This window comes from Sitophilus oryzae, unplaced genomic scaffold, assembly GCF_002938485.1.
Source record: "Sitophilus oryzae breed Bouriz unplaced genomic scaffold, Soryzae_2.0 scaffold_1588_pilon_pilon, whole genome shotgun sequence".
NCBI classification, from domain to species: Eukaryota; Metazoa; Arthropoda; class Insecta; order Coleoptera; family Curculionidae; genus Sitophilus; species Sitophilus oryzae.
Genome location: NW_022146267.1, coordinates 1180587 through 1208457, shown reverse-complemented (window position 1 = coordinate 1208457; position 27871 = coordinate 1180587). Strand labels below are relative to the sequence as shown.

Genomic DNA, 27871 nt, shown 5'->3' with positions numbered 1-27871 from the left:
AAATACGTTTGTACCAAATGTCAACCCTTGTCTAAATAGGTTTCAACTATGGTTTCAACTTTATTTTCATAATGTAATGATTGTCTGTAATATATAACCATGTAATAAATAATAAAAATATAACAGAGTTGAAAAAATGAGCAATGTTAATTAAACAATTTAAAAAATAATAATAGTGTCCATCTATGTCTAATGTCTAATTTCTAATTAAACGATTTTGAGATTTAAGGTGCTAAAAAATATTAGCTACCTATATTTAATCAATTGCTCATTTAGATTCAAATAAATTTCACCTTTTATTCTATTCTTATTTTAGTATTTTCAAAACACACATTTTAAAATGATGAAGAAGATTTTGGCACAATTTCAGAATTGTGGAAAATTCTCTGTCTAGAAAGTCTAGAACTTCTAGCGGCATAGATATGTATCGCTTCACCGCTAAACAATAAATATACGATAAATTTAGTCTTATATTTTACTTATTTTATATTATGTTTTAAAAATTGTCAGCTTTTTCAAAGAATAAAATAAGATGATATTTTATTCCATTATAAAATAAACTTTGCAAAAAAATAAAACTAACTTAAACAACTGCAGTATTAATTGTAAATTTAAAGATTATTGTGATCATTAGGCTGATTTTAGTAATTTTAGTTGATGTTATGAAATGATGTCTGAAATTTCGGGGAAAATCTTGGATTTAGGTAAGTTGTCCTGGATCCTATATAAAATCATTATACTGTCTCGGAAAGCGCAAATCAAATGATAAAATCAAATGTTATATAGTTCAAAAAGTAAAAAAAAAACACCCGGTATGCTTAACGACATAATTCCATTACATTTTCCGATTTAGGTTCGTTTATATCTAATTATTTACCTTCATTTATGATAAAAACAGCTTCAAAGACTGCTGGGGAAAAGACAATCGAGGATAATTTTGGAGAGGTCAATCTCTCGACGCCATTTACTAAAAACTGTCATTTGCTCGTGCTTTTATTTCCCCGTTCCGAATTTAGCTATGACAATCTAGCAACCCTAGTTAGTAGTAGTTTTGTTTTACGGCCACAGCTCCAGGACTACCCGGCCGGGTGATAGAATATCTATCCTTAGTTGAGTGGTCTGGAAGCAAACGAGGATTGCGTTAAGCAAGTCTGGGCGGGCCCATTCCCCGTTCGTTTTTTTGGGATAGTTATTGACTAATCAGGAGTTCGACTGTAAACAGAATATTATCTATTAGCCAGAATCTTCTAAGAATTTAGCAAAAGCAAACAAAATGGTTGGGTGAACATGCAGAACTGAAGAAATGTTATGAGGAGCAAAGCCAAAATGTATAGTAAGTGAGTTATACATTACTGAGGATTGTGCCATAAATCTATTGCATTTAAAGAAAATATGATTCAATGTACCAATCTCTCCGCACTCACAGAATTTGTCTTCCTTTACTCCTATCCTGTGAAGATGTACTGGGACCATACAGTGTCCGCTTCTTGATCTGACAAATGAACTTATTTTTCTTCTTGTAAGCTGTGGGAATTCCTTGAACCAAGGAGTTTTGTATGGAAATGGCACGAGTTCTGAATACAGTCTTCCCTTGACCCTAGAAACCTCCTTCCATTTAACATTTCACCTGTGTATATTGAGGCGTGATTAGAGATCATGAAGGTTGATTGCATTTTTAAATCCGCAGAAAACAAACCGATACCCACTCCCTTATTTACCTCCTTTGAGGCATCTGTGTTGATTTTAATTTTATTTCCATAATGTTGTGATATTATTTCATTAAATTTAATTTTATTATTTACATGTTTCTCAAGTTTCAACTTCACAAACTCTTTTTTGCTAAAGAACAGATCATTATCATAGAAGTGATGAGTATTTTCCACATATATTAATATTTGATCAATGGCTTCTATTAGAGGAGGTGTATGATATTTAGACCAAAAATGATAGGTCTGATTATAGGCCCCATATGCCCTTGAAACTTCATTTATTACTGGTTTCTCGTGTGAAGAAAATGATTTTAATAAGAATTTTGTCGCCAAAAAATTGCGTCTTATGTCCAGAGGGCATTCTGCTGCCTCTGAGAGAATTATATTGGTGGGAGAGCTACGCATTAAGCCTAAACAAACCATTAAACCCTGAAATTGAACCCTATCTAGTCTACCCAACGTGTTCTTTGTACATTTTAGTAAAATTAAGCTCCCGTAGTCCAAGTGAGATCTAACATAGGCCTTGTAAAAGTTTAGCATTGTGAGAGGGTGGCCTCCCCACCATATTTTGCAGAAAAAATTCATTATGTTAATAGCTTTATTTGCTTTAACACACATTGCTTCTACCTGTGGAATCCATGAACACCGTTTATCTAGAATAATTCCTAAATATCTAATTTTCTCTACCCAGTTTATTATTTCATCTTGAAGTTTAATTACTGGGAGTTGTACCATTTTATTCCTCCTTTGAATCAATAGGCAAGAGGATTTTTGAGGCTGGAACGCTATGCCGTGCAAATAGGACCAATCTTCCAAACTCCTTAAGGTATCATTTAGACTTTCCACCATGTTATCTAGACTTTTGCCTTGAACTACGAGAGCAATGTCATCTGCATATTGAATTAATTTAACTTCTTTATGGATGTGATCCTTAATATTATTAACATAAATATTATAAACAGAGTAGGAGCCAAAGGAGAACCCTGAGCCACCCCTTTTTCCAAAAATCCTGGGCCTAACAGTTTACAATTATTATGGTCAATAACAAAGATCTTTCTATTATAGGATATATCCCTAATATAGCAGTATAAAGTAGGATTTATAAACTCACAGTTGGATTTGGCTTTGGCGTTGGCGCCGCCGCCCAATTCTTAAAACTGTATATTACCTTAAGAGCATTTATAAACACGGTTGGCGTTGGCTTTGGCGCCCGGTTGCCGTCGGACTTAAATTATGTTTAACTTTTTACCGTTCGCGGCGGTTCGCCGTCCGTAGCACCACGTAGCAATGACGTTACAGCCAATAGAATAGTAAAGAGCGATCACGTGTTGCTTTGTTTACATCTAGTTTTGAAGATGCTAATTCCAAATTTATGGTCACTCCCAATAACCCTAATAGGGTAGTTTCATCAAGACCATTACTTTCCAAATCCATAATTAAAAATCTCGAACAAAAAACCAAAACTTTAAACACTTTCGTCTCTAAAAACGCACTATAGACTCTGCTACTCTTAAAGTAAAAAGTAAACAAAAATGTAAGGTTAGATCTGCCCAAAACGGCCAAAGCCAACTGTCAACCGTCGAGTTTATAAATGCGATTTTGCGGCGCTACGAACAGTCGACGGCAAATCCAACGCCAACGCCAAATCCAAAGCCAACTGTCGAGTTTATAAATCGACCTTTACCGTTCGCGGCGGTTCGCCGTCCGTAGCACCACGTAGCAATGACATTACAGCCAATAGAATAGTAAAGAGCGATCACGTGTTGCTTTGTTTACATCTAGTTTTGAAGTATGCTAATTCCAAATTTATGGTCACTCTGGGTCACTCCCAATAACCCTAATAGGGTAATTTCATCAAGACCATTACTTTCCAAATCCATAATTAAAAATCTCGAACAAAAAACCAAAACTTTAAACACTTTCGTCTCTAAAAACGCATTATAGACTCTGCTACTCTTAAGTAAAAAGTAAACAAAAATGTAAGGTTAGATCTGCCCAAAACGGCCAAAGCCAACTGTCAACCGTCGAGTTTATAAATGCGATTTTGCGGCGCTACGAACAGTCGACTGCAAATCCAACGCCAACGCCAAATCCAAAGCCAACTGTAGAGTTTATAAATCGACCTTTAGTCCCTCTCCAACCCCAAATTAGCCAATTTACTAACCAACAAATCTATGTTAACATTATCATATGCTCCTATTATCATATTAGCTGACAAAATAGCTAGGGCCTAGTTAAAATCCAAATGTTTCTACAGATTTGAGATGGCAACTGAAATTGTGTGGAACCCTGTAAATTTAGTACTCATTTAGAATGTAGAATGCGTATTGCAGGGGGGTTATTCACCGCGACCTTACAGAGATCTGTTGTGTCCCCCTTTCTTGAAAAATAAAACACTAAATCACCACAATACACCAAAACATTTTAACTTTTACACTGGACACGCGTTTTGCTAACCATGTTAGCATCATCAGCAGATAGAGGCATGAGGCAAAAGTGGCATCATCAACCCCAACCGCATTTCCCTTTCGTGAGTAATTCATCATATACAGTCTCAGGTCTTTGACAAAAGCCAGTTTCTGAGGCGGTTTTATAGAGGTTAGTTCTCCATCTCCGATATGAATAATTCTACCAAAGTTCATGGCACGAATGGTTGTCGTCTCGGTCCACTCAGTTTGTTCAGGTGTTTCTCAATTATCCCAACACAATCTGCATTCGCCGTTGTTTCTTAGCTTCAATTTACAGAGGTGTTTGTTGAGGAGACAGTGTCCTGTTAAAAACCCCGCGACAATCCGAAGATTGTTCTTACTTAAGTCAAGGGAAATCTTTGATTTCTCTCGGCGTTAGGTTCTGAGAAATTTCTTCGAGTGTCTCAGACCATTGGAGGATTCCCATTTTAGGATGCGGATGGAGTCTTTCAGGTTCTTGAATTTCGCTTTAAGTTGGTTTGCATTTGGAAAGGAGACCGGTTCTGGTCCAGTTAGTGGAGTGTATAGGCTACTTTTCTAGCTAGATCATTTGATTTTTCACTGTCTTAATGTCTTGGTGGGCTGGCATGCACCAAGAGTAGGATGACTTTATTCCTTTGCCTAATTTGTTCAGCTTCTCTAGGCATTCTTTGACCAATTTCGAATTGATGGTTAATGACTTGATAGTGTTTTTAATGGTGCACGGTTGATTATTATCAGATAAGATAGTTATTTCTTGCTTCCGATAGTTGCTATCTAAGATAAGTTACGTATATTTCGATAGCGCAGATTTCTGCCTGAATATGATGCTGGAGTAGGTGCTTATTGGTTTGGGGTATATAGTTTTTGGTTCAAATACTCTTATCCTTGTTCCTGCTTTGGTTTTAGAAGAATGAGTATACCACGTTATGGTCTTTAAACTAGTAGTGGGAACTATCGAATGAATACTATCGAAACATTCGATAGTTTCAATTCATTCGAATAATTCGATAGTTAGTAAGAAAACATTCGTTGAAAACTATTCGAATAAAAATTATCGAATAGATCCGTCATCTGCCTTGAAATATTGTGTTCTAGTAATTCGGCAGCAAAAACCATTCATTTATAAAATTCATTCATTTATGACATTCATTTATTCGTCAGGATCGATTATAATAAAATATCAACTGAATTTTAGTTGTCGCCCGGCGACGTAGGTTTCGGCTATGCTATGAAAGAAGCCGGCATCTTTGATTTTTTGCGGAGTCAGATATAGATAAGGACACATTATTTTTTTTATTGAGGTGCAAGTATTTACACAGAAAATACATTATGAAGGGCGCTGTTGCCATATTTTGGTATTAGTTGATATTAGCAAAGAATATTATTGTTTGGCTTTAGTTAGTTAGGGATAGTATGTCTATATATTCTGCATTTTTTTTTTAATATTCTGTTGTTACACTGCAATAATACTTGTTATTTTGGATGTAGGAAAATTATTTTTAATGTTTTTAAGCAAAGACTGGTTTAATAAATAATAATAACAGTAATAATTTGTTATACCTATTAACAACAAAATTTAAAATTATTTAATATAAATATTTTTTTTAAGTAGTAGCAAAATATAAACAACAAATTAGATGTCAAAATTATTTATATTAGATCCTATTTAAAAATAATATAGTCTCTAAATTTTTTGTGTGTGGCAACCTTGGTTTATTAAATAATAATAATTACAGAACTAATTTGTTATATTAACAACAAATTTTAAAATCATGAAATATAAACATTTATTAATTTTCTAAGCATGCAGTGTGATGGAAGGAAAATATAAATAAAAAATTAGAAATCAAAATTATTTATATTAGGTGCTTTATATTACTATTTAAAAATTATATTTACTTTTACTGGCATTTACTTTAAAAAATAAATGAAATATTTCTTTGCAAAAAACTACATGTAAGAGAATTAGCATAAACAAAATACAAACATCGTTAACTTTTTTTTTAAATTGGCACGTGTAAAACTTTCATTTTAATTTTCTCACCCCATAGTTTGAGTTCGATAACCGCATTTACTTAACCACATTACTTAAATATGATTATTAAGTTCAACTAATTCATATTATTAAAACATCTAAAATACAAATATGTATTTTTAAAATTAATTGTAAGTTCATCTCATCTTTCTTAAAAATTGCTACTTCTCAAAATTTCCCATTAAAAAATAGACCATATACCATATAAAATTAAATAATTGAAAGATCGGATTACGGAAAACCACACAATGTTTTTTTCATTTATTTTAACTATTTTAATAAACGCAAAAATAGCACAGTATTTATACGGCGAAGTTATAAAAATTTGGAAGAACTAATAATGCACTGACGCATACAAAAATCAAACGAATACTAATTTCATTTATCAAAAGCATTCGATAGTCGTGGCTCAACGATAACCATTTAGTCGCACGGCGAGGTTGTCACATATGCTTTAGTATACAAATGAATGAATGATTCTATTCGAATAAAACCATTCGATAGTTGAAATCATTCATTCATTAACCATTCGATAGTCTAATTCATTCAATAGTTCCCATCGCTACTTTAAACTGCTGCGCAAACGTTTCTCTCTTGCAATCCTTTTTATTGCTTAATTGCTCAATAAATCTTGATTTTCACTATACCCTTCCATATCAGCTCCCTTCCGTTTACATAAAATATTATATCATGTAAATGAATAGGACAATGCACACTATCCATTCCATTTCCCTTCCGTTCCATATCCTTTCCTTCCATACATTTTTTTGGCGTGCGGACTGAAGCGTATCGGTAACAGCGTTGTTAAGTTCTTACATTTGTACCAGCTCTGTTAAAATTTTGTTCATATTTATTTATTCTTTCACCTCTTAATTAAATCTGTTACCTTTTTAAAAAGATACCATTTTTTTAAATAACATTTTCGTAATGATATAAATTGTACAATAAAAAGTATGGAACTGATACGGAACGGAAGCTTACGTATAGCGTCAATACAAGTGAGAATCAACCTTAATACTTCCAATTTCCAACACACATGAAGTATTTTTAAATAAATCTAATAATTTTCAAGGGATTAGAATACCAACGACAAATTTGCCGTTAAAATTTTATTTTGCGAATTTATATAAGTAACATAGTTTTAGCGTTAACGAAAATAGCGCAATGTGTATCTATCTATAGAATTAGAAAAATCTTGCGTGGCCACTGTTCCGAAATTTGAATCATAAAATATTTTCACTATATATTTAGAAGTTGTTGTGCATCAGTTTTAGTGTTTAGTCTGTATTTCGGCTTGCAGATTATTTGTGACAAAAATATATAATCGAGGTAAGTTAGTTTACATTTGTTTAATTTTAGAATTTATGTTTATTTTGATATATTACACGTTAATTTTAAATCAGTTTTACTTAAACATATTAAAAATACTGTTTTTTGGGCATAAGATTTCAAGGAATTGAGGAAATTGAGGGTACCAAATTAATTACGTATTTGTACAGGGTGAGTCAACGATAGAGTAAAGTCCATTATCTCATTTGTTTCGAGGTTTACAAAAAAAATTTAAATAAAAAGATTGTAGGGAAGGTTAAGATACACATTTTAAAATTATTATAGAGTATACAAGGTGCTTCAAAAAAGTGTGGCGGATATAACATATGTTTTTTTTTAAATGCAACACCCTATTTTTTATTTTATTTTTAGATTCTGCCTAAAATTTCATAACTTTTTTATATATAATGTTATATACCTAAAATTAATAGTTTTTGTAATATTTTAATTTGTTTAAACAAATGTTAAATTGCAGTGTGGTAAAAAATTGTCAGTGGTGCTATTGTTTCTGAAGTTGTAGTACCAAAACTTGGTAAGAGAGTTTTATAGAGATGATCAAAAATATATATATATATAAAGATATTTTAGTTAAATGATACAGGGTGTTCAAAATATATTTATGAATTTCAACTACTTAAAATTAAAAAATATCAAATTTTTTAAATAGATTTTACAAAACTCTTCAACTTTTATTAAGTATGTCAAATTCCTATTTTTAATAGTTTGCGATTTATTCCATTTTTTTCTATTTTTACCCATATTTTTAATACAATTACCCTATAACATCATAGTTACCATGACAAAAAGTAATAATTATCAAAATTTCTTGTCTGTTAATCAAGTTAATAACAAAATTTGAATTTTAGTTTAATTTGTTGTAATAAGTATAAATTGTAGAGATAATAGTTACAGATTTTCCTGAAATGAGTTAGTCAATGTGACTGATATACATGAACAAGCCAAAAAATATATTTTTTGGTTCAATACTATATATTATATAGTACTTTGCTAAGTAGTATAAGAATAGATGTAGATTACCTAGAAAACATCTTTAGTGTGTAATGGGACGGTTTTGCGGCAGTAGTAATATTGGCTTTGCCAAATGAATTATTATAAACCAGAATTACTACGAGAAAAAAACTTTACTGTATGTCGAGGAAAATTCTTATATCAGTAGTCTTCAACAATTAGGTATTCTAGTATTACCTTAATCTGTGGCTATTCGCTCCGACGCGCGACGGAAAATCCAAATGTTCTCTTTCATAATATAGAAATACACCAAGAAATTAACGATTTCGATTTTAGTTTATTTGAGTAAAGTTAATTAATTTTAACTAATACCAGCAATTGTAACTAATTATTAAGCTACTTGTTAAAGATAAGTAATAAATAGTTTGTTTTGTCATGGTAACTATGATTTTATAGGGTAATTGTATTAAAAATATGGGTAAAAATAGAAAAAATTGGAATAAATCGCAAACTACTAAAAATAGGTATATGACATACTTAATAAAAGTTGAAGAGTTTTGTAAAATCTATCAGAAAAAATGATAATATATAGGGTGCCCCATTTAAAAAGTTTGATATTTTTTAATTTTGAGTAGTTGAAATTCATAAATATATTTTGAACACCCTGTATCATTTAACTAAAATATCTTTATATATATATAGTTTTGATCATCTCTATAAAACTCTCTTACCAAATTTTGGTACTCCAACTTCAGAAACAATGGCACCACAGACAATTTTTTACCATACTGCAATTTAACATTTGTTTAAACAAATTAAAATATTACAAAAACTATTAATTTTAGGTATATAACATTATATATAAAAAAGTTATGGAATTTTACGCAGAATCTAAAAATAAAATAAAAAATAGGGTGTCGCATTTAAAAAAACATATGTTATGCATGGAAATGCATGGTTTTAAAAATACAGGATGGTTAAAATCTCGTTAAGTTACTTGCACTAGAGTAAATACTTTCAAATTTTATAAAATAATAATTTAATAAAATCGTATTTTCTTAAAATAAAAACCAAAGAAAAAATGAGTTTAATTATATTTCAGTATAATACTTCTTAAGTTGTTATTATTGAGCGCACTAAATTTAGTAATTGTTTCCTAAATGTTTTCTTGATATTTCAGTTATTTTTACTGTTGTCGGTGTGTGCTAGCGGTCCTAAAAAAAGATTTTCTGATTCAGCGACACCAGATCTGTTCTATAAAATATATTTCTGATTTGTTTTGGCGACTAAAACTCTGTTTATTCGCTTAAATGGAGCTTCAAAACAATCAGTTTTTAAGTAAGAAATTATTATTTTCAGATATACCGGGAGCGTCTCAAAAGTGGCTCCCCCTATAACTTTTTTTATTTTTTCAGATAAAAAAACGAGATTTGGTATGTTAGTATATGACGTAAATTGAGATTGATTGATGTATTCAATTGTTTTTGGTCACTTGCTGTTTTACCGAACATGACTACTACTTTTGATTTTTAAATGGCACCCTCGGTATATTTTTGCTTTATTCGATAGAAAATGATATTATGAATAGAATGACGTATCATATGTCAACTCTTGACATTCTCGATTAATAAAAAAATAAATTTTAAATCTCAATCTAGAGTACCAACCCAAGTAGCATTTTCACGACTTGCGACCACATGTTTACTAAACACAACGTTGGATTAGTTACAAAAAATAGTTAGCTCCCTACCTTAGGTATTAAAATAAATTTAAACGTTTTTATAACGTTGTGCCGACGTTGGACTTGTACTACAGCAAAGTAGAAGCTTCTGCGACGTCGAATAAACGTTGTCTTCTAACCTTTTTTGCCTAAGTGATCTTTAGAACGTAGCTACAACGTTGGACAATATAGAGTTTTCCGACGTCAGTTTCAGGACCTATTCCAACGTTATGCAAACGTCGTCTGTTTTACTAATTCCAACGTTGTTTAGATCTCCTTATTCTTACGTTGGTAGGACGTCGGGTCACTACCTTTTTGCAACTGTATTGAACCATAACCTTAAAGCTTAAATTTTCACTTCATTGTTCTGTTCAGTCAGACAGTTCAGGTGCTGTTTTTGTTTTTATAAAAAAAACTTAATTAAAATGGGACATAAGAAAGGTACATATAAAACTAAATTTAAATATACATCGACATATATTACCGATAGTTTATCCACTCCCTCGTTTATTTAGATTATAGAGGGCGGCACAAGCTAGACTCTAGGATGACTAAATTAGGCAATCTTGCGACTAGTATACTACCTGTTAAGGCCGAACTGCGACTTTATTAGACCAGTATGCGACTACTCGAACTACTCCATCTTAATCTCCAAAACAACAAAGTGCAAGCCGCCATGTTGTTAAATAAGAAAATGTTTCGTTTCTAAAATAGCAATTCCTGCTTTTTAATACATTAACTTGAAATATTTGACCCTAAAAAACACGCGGAAACAATTTTTTCGACTGCGAATGAATTATTCTCATTTTACTAAAAAAAAATTCAAGAAAATTTTTAAAACTTCTTTAATTTTAAGGCCCATTAGTATTTTTCAAAGTAGAAACTATACATTCATCAATAAAGTTGTTTGCGTTTAACTTTTTTGCCTTGGGTAACGAGTTACAGAGTCGGTTAAAGTGTTTCAATAATTATGATCTTCAAACATCCTCCACACTTAAATACTTTTGTTTTGTTTTCCATCACTGCCATCTGACATATGTCTCTAACTAAACCATAAAAATAATATTTTTACTATAATTATCCCAATTTAGGATAAAACGCGACTTAGACGCCATATTAGTTTTGTATTTCTGTGAATTAGGATTTTAAACAACGTTGCAGATTGTACTAAATTAGGCTTCTAGCCAACGTCGGTAGCCAACGTCGTTTCGACCCAAAAATTATTCTCCAAACTAGTGCAGACTAGGGTTGGCACGAGGTTGTGCCGACGTTGCGCCCCGACGTTTGGTCGCGTGACACAACGTTGTCCCGACGTCCAAATGCTGCTTGGGAAGGCTATGTTAAAAACACTAATTCTTAATCAAGGAGCCTTAATCAAATAGATTTGATCGTCTAATGTTTTTAGTATCTTTTTCCTTGCCGATTAAAAAATGCCCAAATCGTATTTTTAATCATATCTCAATTTTTTCAAACGGAACGAGGGTGGCTCATTAGCATATTTGAAAAAAGCATTTTTTTACGAATAATTTGATACCACACACTTGGTATTTCAAGTCAGATTTTCGTCATGAACCGTAAGTAATAATTTCAAATAAACCATTTGCGAAAACGTCAAAAGTTGACATATGATATGTCATTCTATTCAGAATATCATTTTCTATCGAATAAAGTAAAAAAATACAGAGGGTGCCATTTAAAAATCAAAAGTTGTAATAATTTCCGGTGAAACAGGAAGTGACCAAAAACAATTGAATACGTCAATTAATCCCAATTTATGTCATATACTAACATACCAAATATCGTTGTTTTATCTGAAAAAATAAAAAAGTTATAGGGGTGAGACATTTTTGAGACGCATCCGGTATATTAGAATTAAGTCGAAGATGCTTTTTTTGGGGGACCAGGGGCATTTGCTGGAGCATTTTCTTTGCAAAGAAATAAATATAAATCAAAATGAAATTACTTAATATCAATTCTGCTTATAAGGAGTTTTATACAATTGAAATGAACATTATTGTTAAAAATAATTGATTTCAAATAATAGATATTACATATTACATATACATAAATATATATTCTGAGTAAGCTTATAGAATTTTAGAGATATACCAAGATTTGCTTACATACAAAACTATTTTTTTTGTTTAATTATAGATGTCTGTTGTACCACTCTTGTACCGCGATTGGTGGGACGACGAAGACTGGTTCTCCCGTCCATCTAGACTCCTGGATCAACACTTTGGAGTTGGTTTGAGGAAAGACGATCTCCTCAACTCGCTCAGGACATTCCCAAGGAGTTCCGTAGCCAGACAGTACCTCAGACCATGGAACACTTCTAGTGTCCTTCAAAGACAAGAATCTGGATCGACTATTCAACAAGACAAGGACAAATTTCAGGTATGGAAATGTTTAAAGTTTATTGAGTAATCCGTAAACATTTGCTATATTTATAAAAAACATTCATTGATAATTTTGCATGGCCTTGATAGCTTTCATTTCATACACTTTTCTTTTCTACACATTACAATTATTATTATTTTAATCTAGATACATATTAAGCAATACTCACTTAGACAGATACTAAAAAGATTCTATTTTATTATGTAAGCAGAAAGCAACCATAACAGAAGTGCAAACTAACCAAGAACCTCAAGCCCACAGTAGCTTGTCCAGAGCAAATGATTTTGAGGTAATTCTTCCAAATTATTAATTGGCATTATTAGCAGGTAAAAGTTTATAAAAATAGATTTAGGTACTATCTATTTGAAAACAAAACAATCCATTTATTAATATAGTACATAAGATTCGATACAGTTTTGTTATGGATATGCGTCACATAATATCATTTGATGAAGACACTATAAGTTCGTAGGGTCTTAGGTCTAATCCTCATAATCCAAGGTCTAATCACAGATGTCAGGCATGTCTCAGTTTGGTTTCTGTTCTGTCATTCTGTCTCAGTGTCATTCTGTGAACATCTCAGTCGGCTGTTTACACAGATCAGTCAAAAATTGTACTCTGATTGGAGTTAGAGAATAGTAGAATGTAGAATGTAAAATAAGTGAGAGGAGGATTAATCACCCCAAGCAGCATTTGGACGTCGGGACAACGTTGTGTCACGCGACCAAACGTCGGGGCGCAACGTCGGCACAACCTCGTGCCAACCCTAGTCTGCACTAGTTTGGAGAATAATTTTTGGGTCGAAACGACGTTGGATACCGACGTTGGCTAGAAGCCTAATTTAGTACAATCTGCAACGTTGTTTAAAATCCTAATTCACAGAAATACAAAACTAATATGGCGTCTAAGTCGCGTTTTATCCTAAATTGGGATAATTGTAGTAAAAATATTATTTTTATGGTTTAGTTAGAGACATATGTCAGATGGCAGTGAAGGAAAACAAAACAAAAGTATTTAAGTGTGGAGGATGTTTGAAGATCATAATTATTGAAACACTTTAACCGACTCTGTAACTCGTTACCCAAGGCAAAAAAGTTAAACGCAAACAACTTTATTGATAAATGTATTGTTTCTACTTTGAAAAATACTAATGGGCCTTAAAATTAAAGATGTTTTAAAAATTTTTTTGAATTTTTTTTAGTAAAATGAGAATAATTCATTCGCAGTCGAAAAAATTGTTTCCGCGTGTTTTTTAGGGTCAAATATTTCAAGTTAATGTATTCAAAAAGCAGGAATTGCTATTTTAGAAACGAAACATTTTCTTATTTAACAACATGGCGGCTTGCACTTTGTTGTTTTGGAGATTAAGATGGAGTAGTTCGAGTAGTCGCATACTGGACTAATAAAGTCGCAGTTCGGCCTTAACAAGTAGTATACTAGTCGCAAGATTGCCTAATTTAGTCATCCTAGAGTCTAGCTTGTGCCGCCCTCTATAATCTAAATAAACGAGGGAGTGGATAAACTATCGGTAATATATGTCGATGTATATTTAAATTTAGTTTTATATGTACCTTTCTTATCTCTTTAAATATGATCTTTAATTAAGTTTTTTTTTTATAAAAACAAAAACAGCACTGAACTGTCTGACTGAACAGAACAATGAAGTGAAAATTTAAGATTTAAGGTTATGGTTCAATACAGTTGCAAGAAGGTAGTGACTCGACGTCCTACTAACGTAAGAATAAGGAAATCTAAACAACGTTGGAATTAGTAAAACAGACGACGTTTGCATAACGTTGGAATAGGTCCTGAAACTGACGTCGGAAAACTCAATATTGTCCAAAGTTGTAACTACGTTGTCCGAATCACCTAAAGATCACTTAAGCAAAAAAGGTTACAAGACAACGTTTATTCGACGTCGCAGAAGCTTCTACTTTGCTGTAGTACTAGTCCAACGTCGGCACAACGTTATAGAAACGTTTAAATTTATTTTAATACCCAAGGTAGGGAGCTAACTATTTTTTGTAACTAATCCAACGTTGTGTTTAGTAAACATGTGGTCGCAAGTCGTGAAAATGCTACTTGGGTTTCCATTCTCCTCTGACAACAGGTGTTCTTCCTCCGAGGAACGGGGGGTATACACCTTTCCGCGTTTGGAGTTTGGTACACAGTGCTCTTAACAGTCAAGGAGCTTGTCTCTGGCTAAGGTACCTGTGAGGCGGAGGATCTGTCTCTAGTTTCTCCACCTCTTTAAGTTGGTCTCTCCTTAAACCTGATACCGGTGTTGACCCAAATCTATAATGGAAGATACATCTCTATTTCTCTATTGCCTCCTTGTATTTGAGATCAATTCTTATTGTGAGGACTCGAACTTGGCCCTCCTCCCTTGAGTTGATGACTCGCCACCTTGAAGTCCTTTACAATGGAGTTTTGGCCAAACACCGCAAGGGTTAGTCGGTCCACTTCCAGAGCTCTACATGTAGAAGTAACGGAGACGATAATACAATGGGTTGCCCTCTGGTGCCCTAATGTTCAGACCGGTAGAGACTAGTCTTCCATCAAGCATCCTCTTGACCTGGTTCCACCATCAAAAGATTTAGGTTTTTGGTGAGGTTGCCTCCACTTAGTCCGGGCGGTTAAGCTAACATCCTCGGCCTGTGATACATGACCACAGACAGTAGAGGGCGAGGGGTGTCTCACTATTGGAATTACATGAATATTTTCTTGGCAGTCGCTGGCAGTCATTGGCAGTCTTACGGCAGTCGCCTGTAATAATTACATGGCAGTCTTCTTCACAGGCATTGTCAGTCGCTTGGCGGTAAAGTAATATTTTGCCAGTACATATACATTTTCTGCCCAAGTGAGACACTCCTCGGTAGAGGGTGCTTGGTATGACGGACAGGGTAGTCCCACCCGGCATCGTTATACGTCTTGATGCAATTCCCTCGCCACGAAACTACAGCGAGGGACAAGACAGTGAAATGCTCCTTAGAACCAGCTAAAGTGGCAGAGGGGATTCCCCCTAGCGCCTGACTAGGAGCTTCCCCACCAACGACAAGGTCTCTCATCTTTTAGAGGAAGCTGGTGTTTTATTTAAAGAAATAGCAAAAACTAACAACAACAGTATACAGGGTGTTCCTTAATGACATGCTAATATTTAAGGAGGTTAGGTTTGGTTCAGTTTCTTGGACCTATTCTAAGAAAAAAACTTTATATGAATATATATGTCCTAAACATCTTAACTTTTCGGATACAGGGTGGTAAAATTTTTTTGCGGTTGTTTTTTTTTCCAAATATCTCTGAAGTCATATATTTGATAAACGTCTTCCATGCATCAAAATGCTTATTTTGATATTCAAAAAAAATTGTTTTATTTCTTCATTTCCTCTCCAGCCAATGAAGAAATGATTTCGATACAAGTCACCGCAACAAATTTTCAGCGATTTGGCCCTGAAGTAAACTGACTTTAGTTTTTGTAACCAAAAACTATGCGCCAGACGAAAAAATCAGAAGATTAAAAATGTTTAGAAACGAATGGAGATTTTGAAAATAATTTTTACTTTAAAAGAAGTCAGTGGTGTACCATTTTTTTTCCAAAAATATTTAATGTAAAACCCGTATGGACGACACTCGTTGAAATAAATAAAATTCTTACCGTACACCAAAAAAGGTATTTTGATCCATAGAAGACGTGTATCAAATTTCACAAAGATATCTATAATAAAATCAGAGTTATTATGAAAAAATAAATGAAAATTTTACCACCCAGTATCCAGCATTAAGCTTAAATATTGGTATTAAGGAACACCCGGTATATCTAATACAAAAGATTGAACAACAAATCGCACGACAAGTCGTTACATGTGGACCGCACTTAACTGAGACTGTTTGACTGAACGGAAATACGACGTGACTGATATGTGTGAAAAGACCTTTATGATGATTTTTCTTTAACTTGAAATAAATTTACCTACTTTGCCTCCAATAATATTAATACTCCTGCATCTCTTCCAGGTAATCTTAGACGTTCAGCAATTCGCTCCAGAAGAAATCACAGTGAAGACAAGCGGAAACAGCATCGTTGTCGAAGGCAAACACGAAGAGAAACAAGACGAACACGGCTACATTTCCAGGCATTTCGTGAGAAGATACGTTTTGCCTGCTGAAAATGACATTGAAGATGTCGTTTCATCCTTATCCTCTGACGGTATCCTGACTGTAACTGCTCCAAAGAAATCAGAGAAACCTAAAAACACTGACAGGGTAGTACCAATTCAACAGACTGGACCGGCCAAGCAAACTACTGAACCTAAAGTTGAAACACCTGGCAGTTAGAAAATTTTCTCCTTATTGTGAAATACAAATAATATGTTTTCGGACATTGGAATAACGCTTTTAACCAAAAATTTGTATATTTTTGCTATTAAGTACCTATAACTTATTTTAAAATGCAAACAATAAATAATAATGTATAACAAGAATACTATGATCATTGAAAACCCTGTATTTCAACAACAGTCAAACAGCACAATTTTTGCAATTCATTCATGGAATAGTCTTTATTAACTTAAACAAATGGAGGTAATAACAAGTAGGAGAAAGTCGCTTATATGGTATCGTCTCCTAAATCGTACCTCCTAAATATCTGGTTCATAATTGCAATGGCGAGACAAAAAACTTATTTTTTTCAAACGTCACAAAAGTATTAATTTTTGCGACGTGATTGACAATATAAAAAAGTCATTTATGCCTAAGCATAAAAGTACGAAAATATATTATTATTATTAAACTGACATAAAGTGTCAAATTCAACGAGCGTAACCATAGTGTCTCGATATACAGGGTTGTTCACCACATACGATTGTAGCTAAAAGATTAGATTTTTACAAATTTTCAATTTTGGGTTCGTTGAAGGACTAGTAGAGCTACAATTTAGAAATAATTTTACAAGATACAGAGTATCCCAAATAAGTAAAAAATGCTACAGTTGTATTTTTTTAAATAGAACTATTAGATTCTACAATTGAAATAAAGATATATTTTATTAAGGTTTATCACACTTAAACCTTACCGTTTTTGAGATATTTATAATTTTGTGAAATTGCAGTAAAAAATTTAAGGCTTCATTTTTCCAAGGGTGTCAAAGTTTTTAATACTACATATTTACTGAAGTTTATTTTCTGATCAGTTATTGTGTTGCAATAATAAAAATTATACTACCTTATACAGAGTGTCTCAAATTTTATTTTAAATAATTACTAGCTTTAAACGGCAATAACTTGTTTAATTTAAATGGAACGCCCTGGATATTTTAGGAGATTCAGATGCATAATTTAATTGTCTATTAAATTGCATTATACCACTTTTTACCTATCCCTTCAAGTTTTCGTAGAAAATGCATTTTCTTATAATTTAGACCTCGTTTATCAATATACCCATGGAATATTGACATTTTAGATTGTTTTTAAACCAACAAGTGTACAAAATGTACAGGCTAGTAATATTATCGTTTTTAGCAAAATGATAATATTACTAGCCCATTTGTATGCAAAAAGAAAACTATTTAAATCCTCATAAAAGAGTATACCATTAATTAAATATACCACCATTATTTCCGACCAAATACTAATTAATTACATACTTAATTATGTTCGTTAATAAATTATTCTAAATAAATGTGGATTTGAATCAGAAATCAATATAATAATAAGTTATAAAAATGAATGTCTCTGTTGTTACAAATAAGCATTTGTCAAAAAATGAAGTATAATTTTTAAGGTGTTACTTTTTACCACACTGTCTAATACACATAAAAAATTCAGTTTTTTAGTATTTGGAGCAATTATTATTAATCAACGCAATCAGTCAATTAATGTAGTTTGAATACTGGAATCATATTAATTGGTCTTCTTTAACAAATATTTAAACAGTTTTTTTTTTAATTTTTTAATGAAATAAACGAAGGGTATCGACAATATTAGTATCTGTACTCTTTGTTACATCTTTAAAAATAATCTAAAATGTTAGTATTCCATGGGTATATTGATGAAACAGTTCTAAATTACAAGAAATGCATTTTCTACGGAAACTTGAAGAGATAGGTAAAAAATGGCATAATACAATTTGATAGATAATTAAATTGTGCATCTGATTCTCATAAAATATACACGGTGTTCCATTTAAATTAAACAAGTTATTGCCGTTTAAAGCTAGTCATTATTTAAAATAAAATTTTAGACACTTTGTATAAGGTAGTATAATTTTTATTATTGCAACAGCTATAACTGATCAATAAATAAACTTCAGTAAATATTTAGTATTAAAAACTTTGATACCCTTGGAGAAATGAAGCCTTAAAATTTTGACTGCAATTTCACAAAATTAAAAATATCTCAAAAACGGTAAGGTTTAAGTGTAATAAACCTTTATCAAATTTACATTTATTTTAATCGTAGAAACTAAAAATGTAATAATATACAGGTTCCATTTAAAAAAATACTGCTTTGATATTTTTTATTTATTTGGACACTCTGTATCTTGTAAAAATATTTTTAAATTGTAGCTCTAATAGTCCTTCAACGAACCCAAAACTTACAATTTGTAAAAATCTAATCGTTTTGCTACAATACTCCGTGTCGTATGTGGTGAACAACCCTGTATAATTACATACAATGTATTCCTTTTAAATATTTTTATATTATTTGGAACGTTTGAAATCGTCCAAAAACTTATTTGTGGCGGTTGAAAAAAAATAGCATGTTCTATTCGGAGTAAAAGTAACTTTTGTGCCTCTCCAAAACAATATACTATTTTTTGTATCCGTCTACATTATTTTTATATCAGATATTATATTTTATAACTCTTTTAAAAAGGATTACAATAATAAATACTATTAAAAAAACATTATTTATTTAGATCTAACATTTCAAGGGAATAAAACAATACACACGGACATAATTCTCTTTACAAATAGAAAACACATATATATTCATCAAAGAATATAAGATAAATAGACATATGAAGTGGCACGACCTGCATGCGATATAATTTCATAAAAGTTTAATAAAAATATAGATACATAAATAGATGTACGTTTATATATGGTTTTTGTACAAGAAATAGGAGGATTTATTTTATTATTTTTTTAAAGATATGCGCTATTATTTAGTCAGGTATTGTAGTTCATGTTTCTTTGAGTAAGGATACGTCTTAAATCACTGATGTCAACACTGTGACCTGAAAAGAAAATCTGATATAGTAATAGGTACAAGTAAATGAATAATTCAATGAAAAACACAATATTTCTTGTTCAGCAATCGTTCAATGTCACGTCATACCGTGCTGGCAACTCATACTTTTGGGTCGGTATTTACATGTGCAGAAGTAAATCGCATAGGGATCTTATATTAAGTCGAACTGAGAGAAATGCGACGGTGTGCTGTTGCGCCGTTGCCACATTTCTCCAGTACGCACAGTGCTTCGAACATATGGCTCTAGACGACAAAAACCCAAAACTTCTCTTTTATTATAAGCAATTTATTCAAACTAGGTTTATTTGACACAAATGATGAGTACTCTCATTGTACTAAATGATAATGTTCTTAGTCCCACGTTTATGAAAAAAAAATCTTATAAATAATAATAATAATGTTGGAGCTGTGTTCCATCTAAGCAAATAATAAGTTATAGTATGAAAACCGTGTAAGTATTAAATAAATTCCTCTGATAAAAAAGAATTGAAATAACATTAGAAGATGATTCCTACAATATAAGCCTAATATAAGATAAAAATGTTTTTCTTTAATGAAAAAGAAACATTAATGTTATATTTAATTAAAAAAAAACTTAAGATACTATAAATTTACTTTAGGACAACAAAATGCATAGATCGTAACTACTCTGATTCAGGAGAATTACTTTTGACAATTATCTTCAAAATTTATAGTATCCAATCACAGGTAGATGAAGTATCCTCACATATAATATATTTCTGTACATCATTTTCTAATATGTTACTTTTTCGCGTTGTTACTGTTCATTTTGTCGGTATGAGGGGTTCGGATGTTAATAGTTACATCTTTAATATACCTTCTCCATATATTATTTTTTCCTTTTCTTGGGTATAACATTTTATAATAAATTGAAAGATGGACATTTTTTTTATGCGACGTTTCGCTCCAACATAGTGGACTTTTTCAGGCACAAGTGGTGTCTCATTTGACTGGAAGGTTCATCAATATCTAATAAGAACATATTTTTTGAAATACAAATAATTTTGAGTTCTTATCCTTATGATCAAGCCAAGTATTAACCAGATCGGCATTGCTTATCAATTTTACTCCATCTGAAAAGTATTATAAAATAAAGTTCGTCGCAAGCAGACGCAGGTGAACTATACAAAAAATAAAAGTGTATGAATATGGCAACAAAAATATTCAATAAATACGATATGTTTTAATATGTTTTTTTTTAAATGCCTTTTTGAAGTTTGAAAACGTAAAATTTTTATACCCATTTAAGAATCATCTTAAAAATAAATAAAAACTAAACAATCACGAACTTGTTTAGAAATAAATTTAAAGTACATACCTTGTTTAACAATATCCATAGTGGCTTTCAATTAAGTACGTACCCGTTTAACTCCATAATATACAGAACTACTATGAATGTTATTCTTTTCACTGATGAGATAATGATCGCAAAATTTATTTTTAGTGAAAATATTTGGTAACAAAAACGCTGTTTATGAAAAATAATATACAGGATGGTTGAACATTGCTATAAGTATAAAATTATATATTCAGATATTAGTAAATTTTAACTTATTTTTTGATTTTTGTCCATGGGACGAAGCACTGTGGTACGCCTTTCCCTATCAAGTAAAGTAAAAGGCTGTACTTAAACTGCCGTTAAACGGTAGCTTACTAAAATGCCGTTAATAGGTATGACGTCGTTGATGTGACGCACTTGACGGGCTTTATGAAATATAGGAATTTTATAAGGACGCAACGCTATCCACCCCACCAAATAACCAACTTAACCAACGCAACTAACCTCGAAAATATGAAACACAAATATAAATTAGTAAAAAACAACCAACCCCACCAAATAACCAACTAACCAATGAATTAACACCCTCCAAATAACCACGTTAACCAACCCGCCAAATAACTAAACCAATCCAATCAAAAAGAGTGAAACCAATGCAATAAGATCACGCTATAAGCAAAAAAAAAATATTGTTATGTTTTTCGTCGGTTCCGTGTGGATAGAAAGTCACAATTTATTTAAACACTATTTATTTAACACTAATTAACAAAAACAATAACGATAAAAGACTTATAGAACTATTTACAAACGATTTATAACTAAGAATTTATTTTGAACTTTAGTGCGTCAACTGTACTGTTTATTTATAACTGCCCCCTGTAGGCCACAGCCGCCGGCTTTTATACCGACAGGTAAAGAACTCTAGAATAGTCCATAGATCGTTAGGTGCGTAGAGAAGGTTTTCGAATGTTCTCGTATGTACTAGTCCATTCCAGTGGGACTCGATTCTTCTCGAACGAATGAATCATTACGGTGTCTATTCTTTAATGCGATGTTAAGGTCATCTGAGGGCGGGACATATAGTTAGGTTAGGTCGAGTCCACACGGGTCCGCAACAATATAAAAAAGTCTTGAACCACGGACCATTCGCTCACGAAGCGACAACCTGAGCCACGGAGCCATAGGTTCTTGCAAAATGCTTATAGGTAGGCATTACTTTCCGCCGACACGAACGACGTCACAATATCTATTAACGGCATTTTAGTAGGCTACCGTTTAACGGCTGTGATCGAAAGTAAAATCCCGATCGCAAACCGCTTATTTTTAAAAGACTTTTCTTCGAAAAGATAATTAGATAAAATCATTAGATAAATTTCTGAGTATCTGAAATGGAATTATAAGAATATCGTTAAGGTGTCCTTTATTTTATAACGAGAAAACGTCAGCAATCGCGATAATTTAAGAACTCAACTTTTTAACACATAACACGCAACTCAAGAATTACTTTAGATATTTAATCTTTTTTTATATATTTTGAAGTTCGAATCTTTTACAAGATGTTTAAATTTCACCCTCTTCTTTCATTTCTCGAAGGATTTTGTCAGCTTCTTCTCGTTTGGCGAGCGGAAGTCTTCTCGGATTTTGTTTGATTGGTCGTGCATCTCCGGTGTCAATTTTATGTTGTACTAAATTGGTACGACCTCTCTGTCCTGCTTCTCCTTTTTCAAACACATGCTGGTACTTGGTTATCACGTTTCTCAATTTTCTACTATCTTCGGAAGATAATCCCTTAACGTTTACTAACTCCTTCACCATTTTGTCTGGAATTTTTGAAGTTGAAACTTTGGATGCTTCCACGCTTCGAATGACTGAGGAGACCGAACAACAGTACCCTAACAGGATTCCCTTCTTCAAGGATACAGAATAATAATTCGTGTTCACTACTCTCACCGGTACAGTCTTCTTCGCTCGTAGCAGGGCTTTTCCAACAGCGACCCCTCGTCCTATTTCGCTGTTATGGTTCCTTGGCTCCAACAGAATAAAACTCCCATTATTCATTTTACCTTCCAGGCAACCATCCAAAAATATCTCACAGCGTTCAGGGATCGAAACATCTTCTGCTACTACCACGTGGAGCGTCTCCTCACATTTTCGATGTAGAACCACTTCTTCTTCATTTATCTTCAAAATTCCTTGTTTGAGGTTTAGTTCAAAACCTCTAGTGGTCATGATGTCCATTCCGAGAATAAGTTCATTCTTTGATGTCTGCTACTAACACTCGATGATTAAAACAGGTGCTTCCGATAACAAAATTAAGATCTACCTCTCCATGGATGAGAGCGGAGCTTCCTGTAGCTGTACGTAGTCGCCATTGTGTTGTTTTAAATTTTTGATGTTTTAAGGATATCCGGCCTGATGATCGTTTTGGTCGCACCCGTATCCAACAGCATGGTCCGTAACTCTCCATCCACGAAACTATCCACAAAAATGCTGTTGAACTTATGTTGTAGCGATGCGACTTGAGCAGTTTTCGTTGGAACCTGTTGGGTACTGCTCGATATGTGTCCCTTTGATTCGACACTTGGCGAAACCGGGTCCACGTCGTTTTCTTAACAGTGATTTCTTAATGTACCAGGGGCCAGCTTTGCAAATACCTTCATTCCCTGTGTACATCTCGGGACGAGCATGTATCTAAGAAGGGGGCAGTGTTGCGGATCCGTACCGTGTGAACTCGGCCTTAGGCTTGGCCACTCGGCTATGGGTACGAACATAGTGGAGGCAGGTTTCTGCTTTCCGGCAACCAGCGCCGTCTCTGGGGACTTATTCTTGACTACTCGCATCTTCAAATATCGCTCACATCTCGCATCTCCGAAAAAGCCATATAACAATACACTTGATGAGTAACTTTGCGTATATGCCGTGTATTGTTATATGACTTTTTCGGAGATGGGCGAGCAGGGTTCGGAAGTAGTTAATTAAGAGGAAATTTACTTAACTGAATACAAATCTATAAATACTAAATGTAAGCACGTTTATTAGCTTTTTTAAGTCGTAGGTTGACTATCAAATAAATAATATATTTCAATTATAAGTATGCATTATCTTGAGTATATTCTGAATATTTCTAAGATTATAAAATAGTGGAATTGTTTGTAGTGCTTTTTTTGCAAATTGTTTATAATAACTGTCATGATGGATACAGAGCCAGCTGGCAAGTCCTGTTTTATGCCATATTTTTATTTTGAAACGTTTCCTTCTCTTCTATTTCTTTATAATGTTTTATATTTAAAAAATCAGAGGCATTTTTATAAGGTATAAGACTATTCGGCAATATTCCGCATGGAAATTAGTATCCGTTCAGTGCTTAAAGTCTCCAGCTTTGGAATATGTACAAAAATCTTGCCAATATTTGCCACAGCCAAAAAAACATTGATTTAAATAGATTCTTAAACGAAATGGTCTTTACCCTATAACACCCATCCTCGCTCAAATATCGTCTATAATATACAATTTACTTTCTTGTTCTAGCATCCTCATCCAATTGCTTGGTTTTGCACAGAATGGCCCTATTTGATCTGTGGAAAGAGTTTCAGAGTAGAGGAAAAAATATTATGTAGGAAAAACAAAATGGGGTTCCATATTAGCACCCTCTCCTCTAATAATTAATATTACTAGCAAAAAAGCACAAACATCATAAAACATAATTTTGGCCAACTTTTAGTTCTTAATACCCCTCTGTGCGCCGTCGGCGCGTGCAAAAGCAGAAATAAATAAATTTTCATTCCGGTAAAAGCGAGAACGCCGATGAACGCTGGTTGACGGCGCCTACCTGCTTTCACTGTGAACTAGCCGATTTGATAACACGCTTTAATTTTTCAAGGTTATAAGCGCGAGGCGGCGCGGCGCTACTATGTACCCATATACAGGGTGTCCCAGAAATACGTGCAAGTATTTTAACTTAACTGGTAGTATAGTTCAACCCCAGAAACACGCCTATGAGGTTTTTTTCTAAATAATTTTTTTTTGAAAATTCGGAATCTTTTGAAAATATTTTTGGAATTTTTTAGCAATTTTTTTAGCTTTTATTTAAAAAAAATAATTTCTTGATAATATGGCAACATAGGTAGTAGATTAAATTTACAAGAAAGAAAATCCAGAAAAGATCCAGTGGTTCTCAAACAAATCTCGAAGTATTGGAAAGAATGTGTAAGGACCAAGAACTATTGACTACAATAAAACGACGGAAAGCAGCATATTTTGGTCATATTTTTCGAAATAACAAATATAGTTTCCTACAGCTGATCATTGAGGGAAAGATTGAAGGACGACTAGGCATCGGGCGTAAACGGTTTTCCTGGTTGCGGAATTTGCGCCAGTGGTTTAATATAGGAAAGGCCAGTGCAATTATCCGTTTGGCTCAAGACAGGGAGGAATCCCAATTGATGTCGCCAACCTCCGATGAGGAGAAGGCACACGAAGAAGAAGGTTCTCAAAATTTTAGCAAAAAATAATTTTTTTTTGGAAATTTTCAAAGTAAAATAACTCCATTATTTTGGACTTATTTGAAAAATGATAAAGAGAAAATATGTTTCTTTTATCGAGATCTACCACCCTTTAAAATACTTGCATTTATTTCTGGGATACCCTGTTTATAACAATACACGTGATGCTTATACGCAAAGTTGGGAACGATGTCAAGAATAGGTGCCCAGATTGGCGCTGACTACCAGTAAGCGGCAAACCCGCTTGCACTGTGTTCGCACACTATGAGTCATACTCCGGCGACGCCGACCTTCTAGAACGGCTAAGAATTGACGGGACAAAACTCAGTAATTTTGGAAAAAAACGTATTATAGCTTATATCGCTGAAAAGCTTAAAAAATGGCGCTTTTTATGGAGCGATGGTCAACTATGGTTTTCATTTAAAAAAACATATGTTTGTCTCATATGTCAAAAATGACAGGCTTGAGAAAAAATCGGAGAACAAAAACTCATTAGGGATGTGATTATCTACAACTTTTATCTGAAAACTTTTTGTCTAAAATAGATGATAATGGACTTAGGGGCAATTTTTAAAATAGCCAAAATTTGTTTTTTTCTGAATATCTAGTAAGCCATGAACTTTTTCAAAAATCTGAAAGGCGCATATTTATGACCCCACAAAACTGCAATTCTTTCTCAATTTAACCAACTCTCTATCTCCAGTAGTTTCCGAGATACTTATAGAGAACATCGTAGGAAACTCACCCTGTATGTCTAAAATTTAATTACATCAATTGACATGAACACATTAACACCCATGCACATTTTTAAAATTATAAATAAAATTCCCTACATTATATTTTTACACGTTTTGAATAAAGTTAGACCGGCACTGATAAATCGGAATTTAAGTCGGCCATTCTAAGACCATTCTAAGATTCTTGATATGCTCCTCTCTTAATATTTTTATTTAAAGAGGCCCACTGATCTCAGACACACTCTAAAACGCGTATTTGACAAATGATGCTGACGTACCGTTGAACAATCGCTGAACAGTCTATACTTACGGAAACGCTTATGCTAATCAGACTTAATTGCGGAAGATACTGAAGGTGACAGAACAGTGGCTTGGAGTTTCTGGATATCGCTTAAAGTAGTGTGACCCTGTTCATCGAACTCCTTCCACCGGATATAGTTTTGTCTCATGTACGTGAGCAGTTCGGGCATGTCGATGAAGGCTGAAAAATATTAAATTAGGTAATATTATATTGCACAACTATATTGAAATTTAGTATGCAATAAAATGTAAATAATCAAATAAATGTTAAAAAACATGTATTTTTCAGGCTTTCTTAAAAAATTATTAAAAATACAAGAATTGTCCTGAAATCAAAACTATATTAGCTATTTACTTTAGATGGTCTTACTTTGCTATAAATATGGTAATCGTAAATTATACAAGATGTTCAAAATTCTACGCCAAACATTCTAAAATATAAAATAATTTTTCTTCGTTTTGTTAAATGGAAAACTCTGTATATTATTTTTTCAATAGATGGAAAATTAAAAAATGAACCTTTTTTGTATTTAGAGTATTTCAAAATTTTTAACGGTTTCGCAGATATTTGCGGTTTTATATTTCATATATGGCATTTCCCACAGTCATTTTTTATCAAAGCCACCCAATGATTTTTGGCTGGTATTTTACCTTTGAAAGAGCTATATTAAATAATACTGCGTGTATCTGCCAAACCTTTAAAAAAATTTAAATCCTTTAAATACAAAAAATGTTCATTTTTTAATTATGCATAGAAAACATAGAAAAATTATTTTATCTACGTCAGTGGGTTAATAAGCTCTTAACTCACGCATTTTGAGTGAATTAAGAGCTTCTTAATTCACGCATTTTCATTACCCCGCACACCTTTTTTTTCATTTCCATAGTTGTGTACTTTTTTTCGGTGCACCATTTTTCATATACTCTGTATTTTTTTTCTCAGGTAAGATTTCGACAGATGATGACAGAAGAAAAGTAGATGACGTCCATACCAATCTATTTATTTTACTAAAAAAAGTTTCTAATAATTTTTAAGTTAACTATGGATGGGTTTAAATATAAATCCGTCATACGTCGTCTCTTGTTGTTTTAACCAGTTTCATTGGTTTATTTCAAAAATGACAGATCGTATTTCAATTTTATTGGTTTGACGGAAAGTTGAACGACAAA

General features: G+C 32.8%; 2 protein-coding genes across 7 annotated transcripts in view; one reads left to right on the top strand and one right to left on the bottom strand.

The window, feature by feature from the left end:
• Positions 1 to 7373: 7373 nt before the first annotated feature.
• On the top strand, positions 7374 to 17093 carry LOC115879819 (protein lethal(2)essential for life). 2 transcript variants are annotated; one of them, XM_030896828.1, is made up of 4 exons: positions 7374 to 7523; positions 12367 to 12609; positions 12824 to 12901; positions 16627 to 17093. In XM_030896828.1, exons 2-4 carry the CDS (start codon positions 12367 to 12369, stop codon positions 16945 to 16947), a joined length of 642 nt encoding a protein of 213 aa, XP_030752688.1. In that variant the 5' UTR covers positions 7374 to 7523; the 3' UTR covers positions 16948 to 17093. The 2 variants fall into 2 exon arrangements, with proteins under 2 accessions (XP_030752688.1, XP_030752686.1); XM_030896826.1 differs by lacking the exon at positions 12824 to 12901.
• Positions 17094 to 19504: 2411 nt separating this feature from the next.
• Positions 19505 to 27871, bottom strand: part of LOC115879817 (high affinity cAMP-specific and IBMX-insensitive 3',5'-cyclic phosphodiesterase 8) — a 511035-nt gene continuing 502668 nt past the window's right edge. For all 5 annotated transcript variants that reach the window (XM_030896822.1, XM_030896824.1, XM_030896823.1 and 2 more), the window contains 2 exons: positions 26712 to 26882; positions 19505 to 19848 (listed from right to left, as the gene is read on the bottom strand). In XM_030896822.1, coding sequence (XP_030752682.1) covers positions 26725 to 26882 — 158 coding nt within the window. In that variant the 3' untranslated portion in view covers positions 19505 to 19848; positions 26712 to 26724. The remainder of the gene's footprint in view (positions 19849 to 26711; positions 26883 to 27871) is intronic.

Coding starts and splice junctions, on each gene's coding strand:
- LOC115879819 (XM_030896828.1), top strand. CDS start 12,367: ATGTCTGTTGTACCACTCTTGTACCGCGATTGGTGGGACGACGAAGAC. Junction 12,610..12,823: donor AAGACAAGGACAAATTTCAG/GTATGGAAATGT, acceptor TTATGTAAGCAG/AAAGCAACCATAACAGAAGT. Junction 12,902..16,626: donor CCAGAGCAAATGATTTTGAG/GTAATTCTTCCA, acceptor CATCTCTTCCAG/GTAATCTTAGACGTTCAGCA.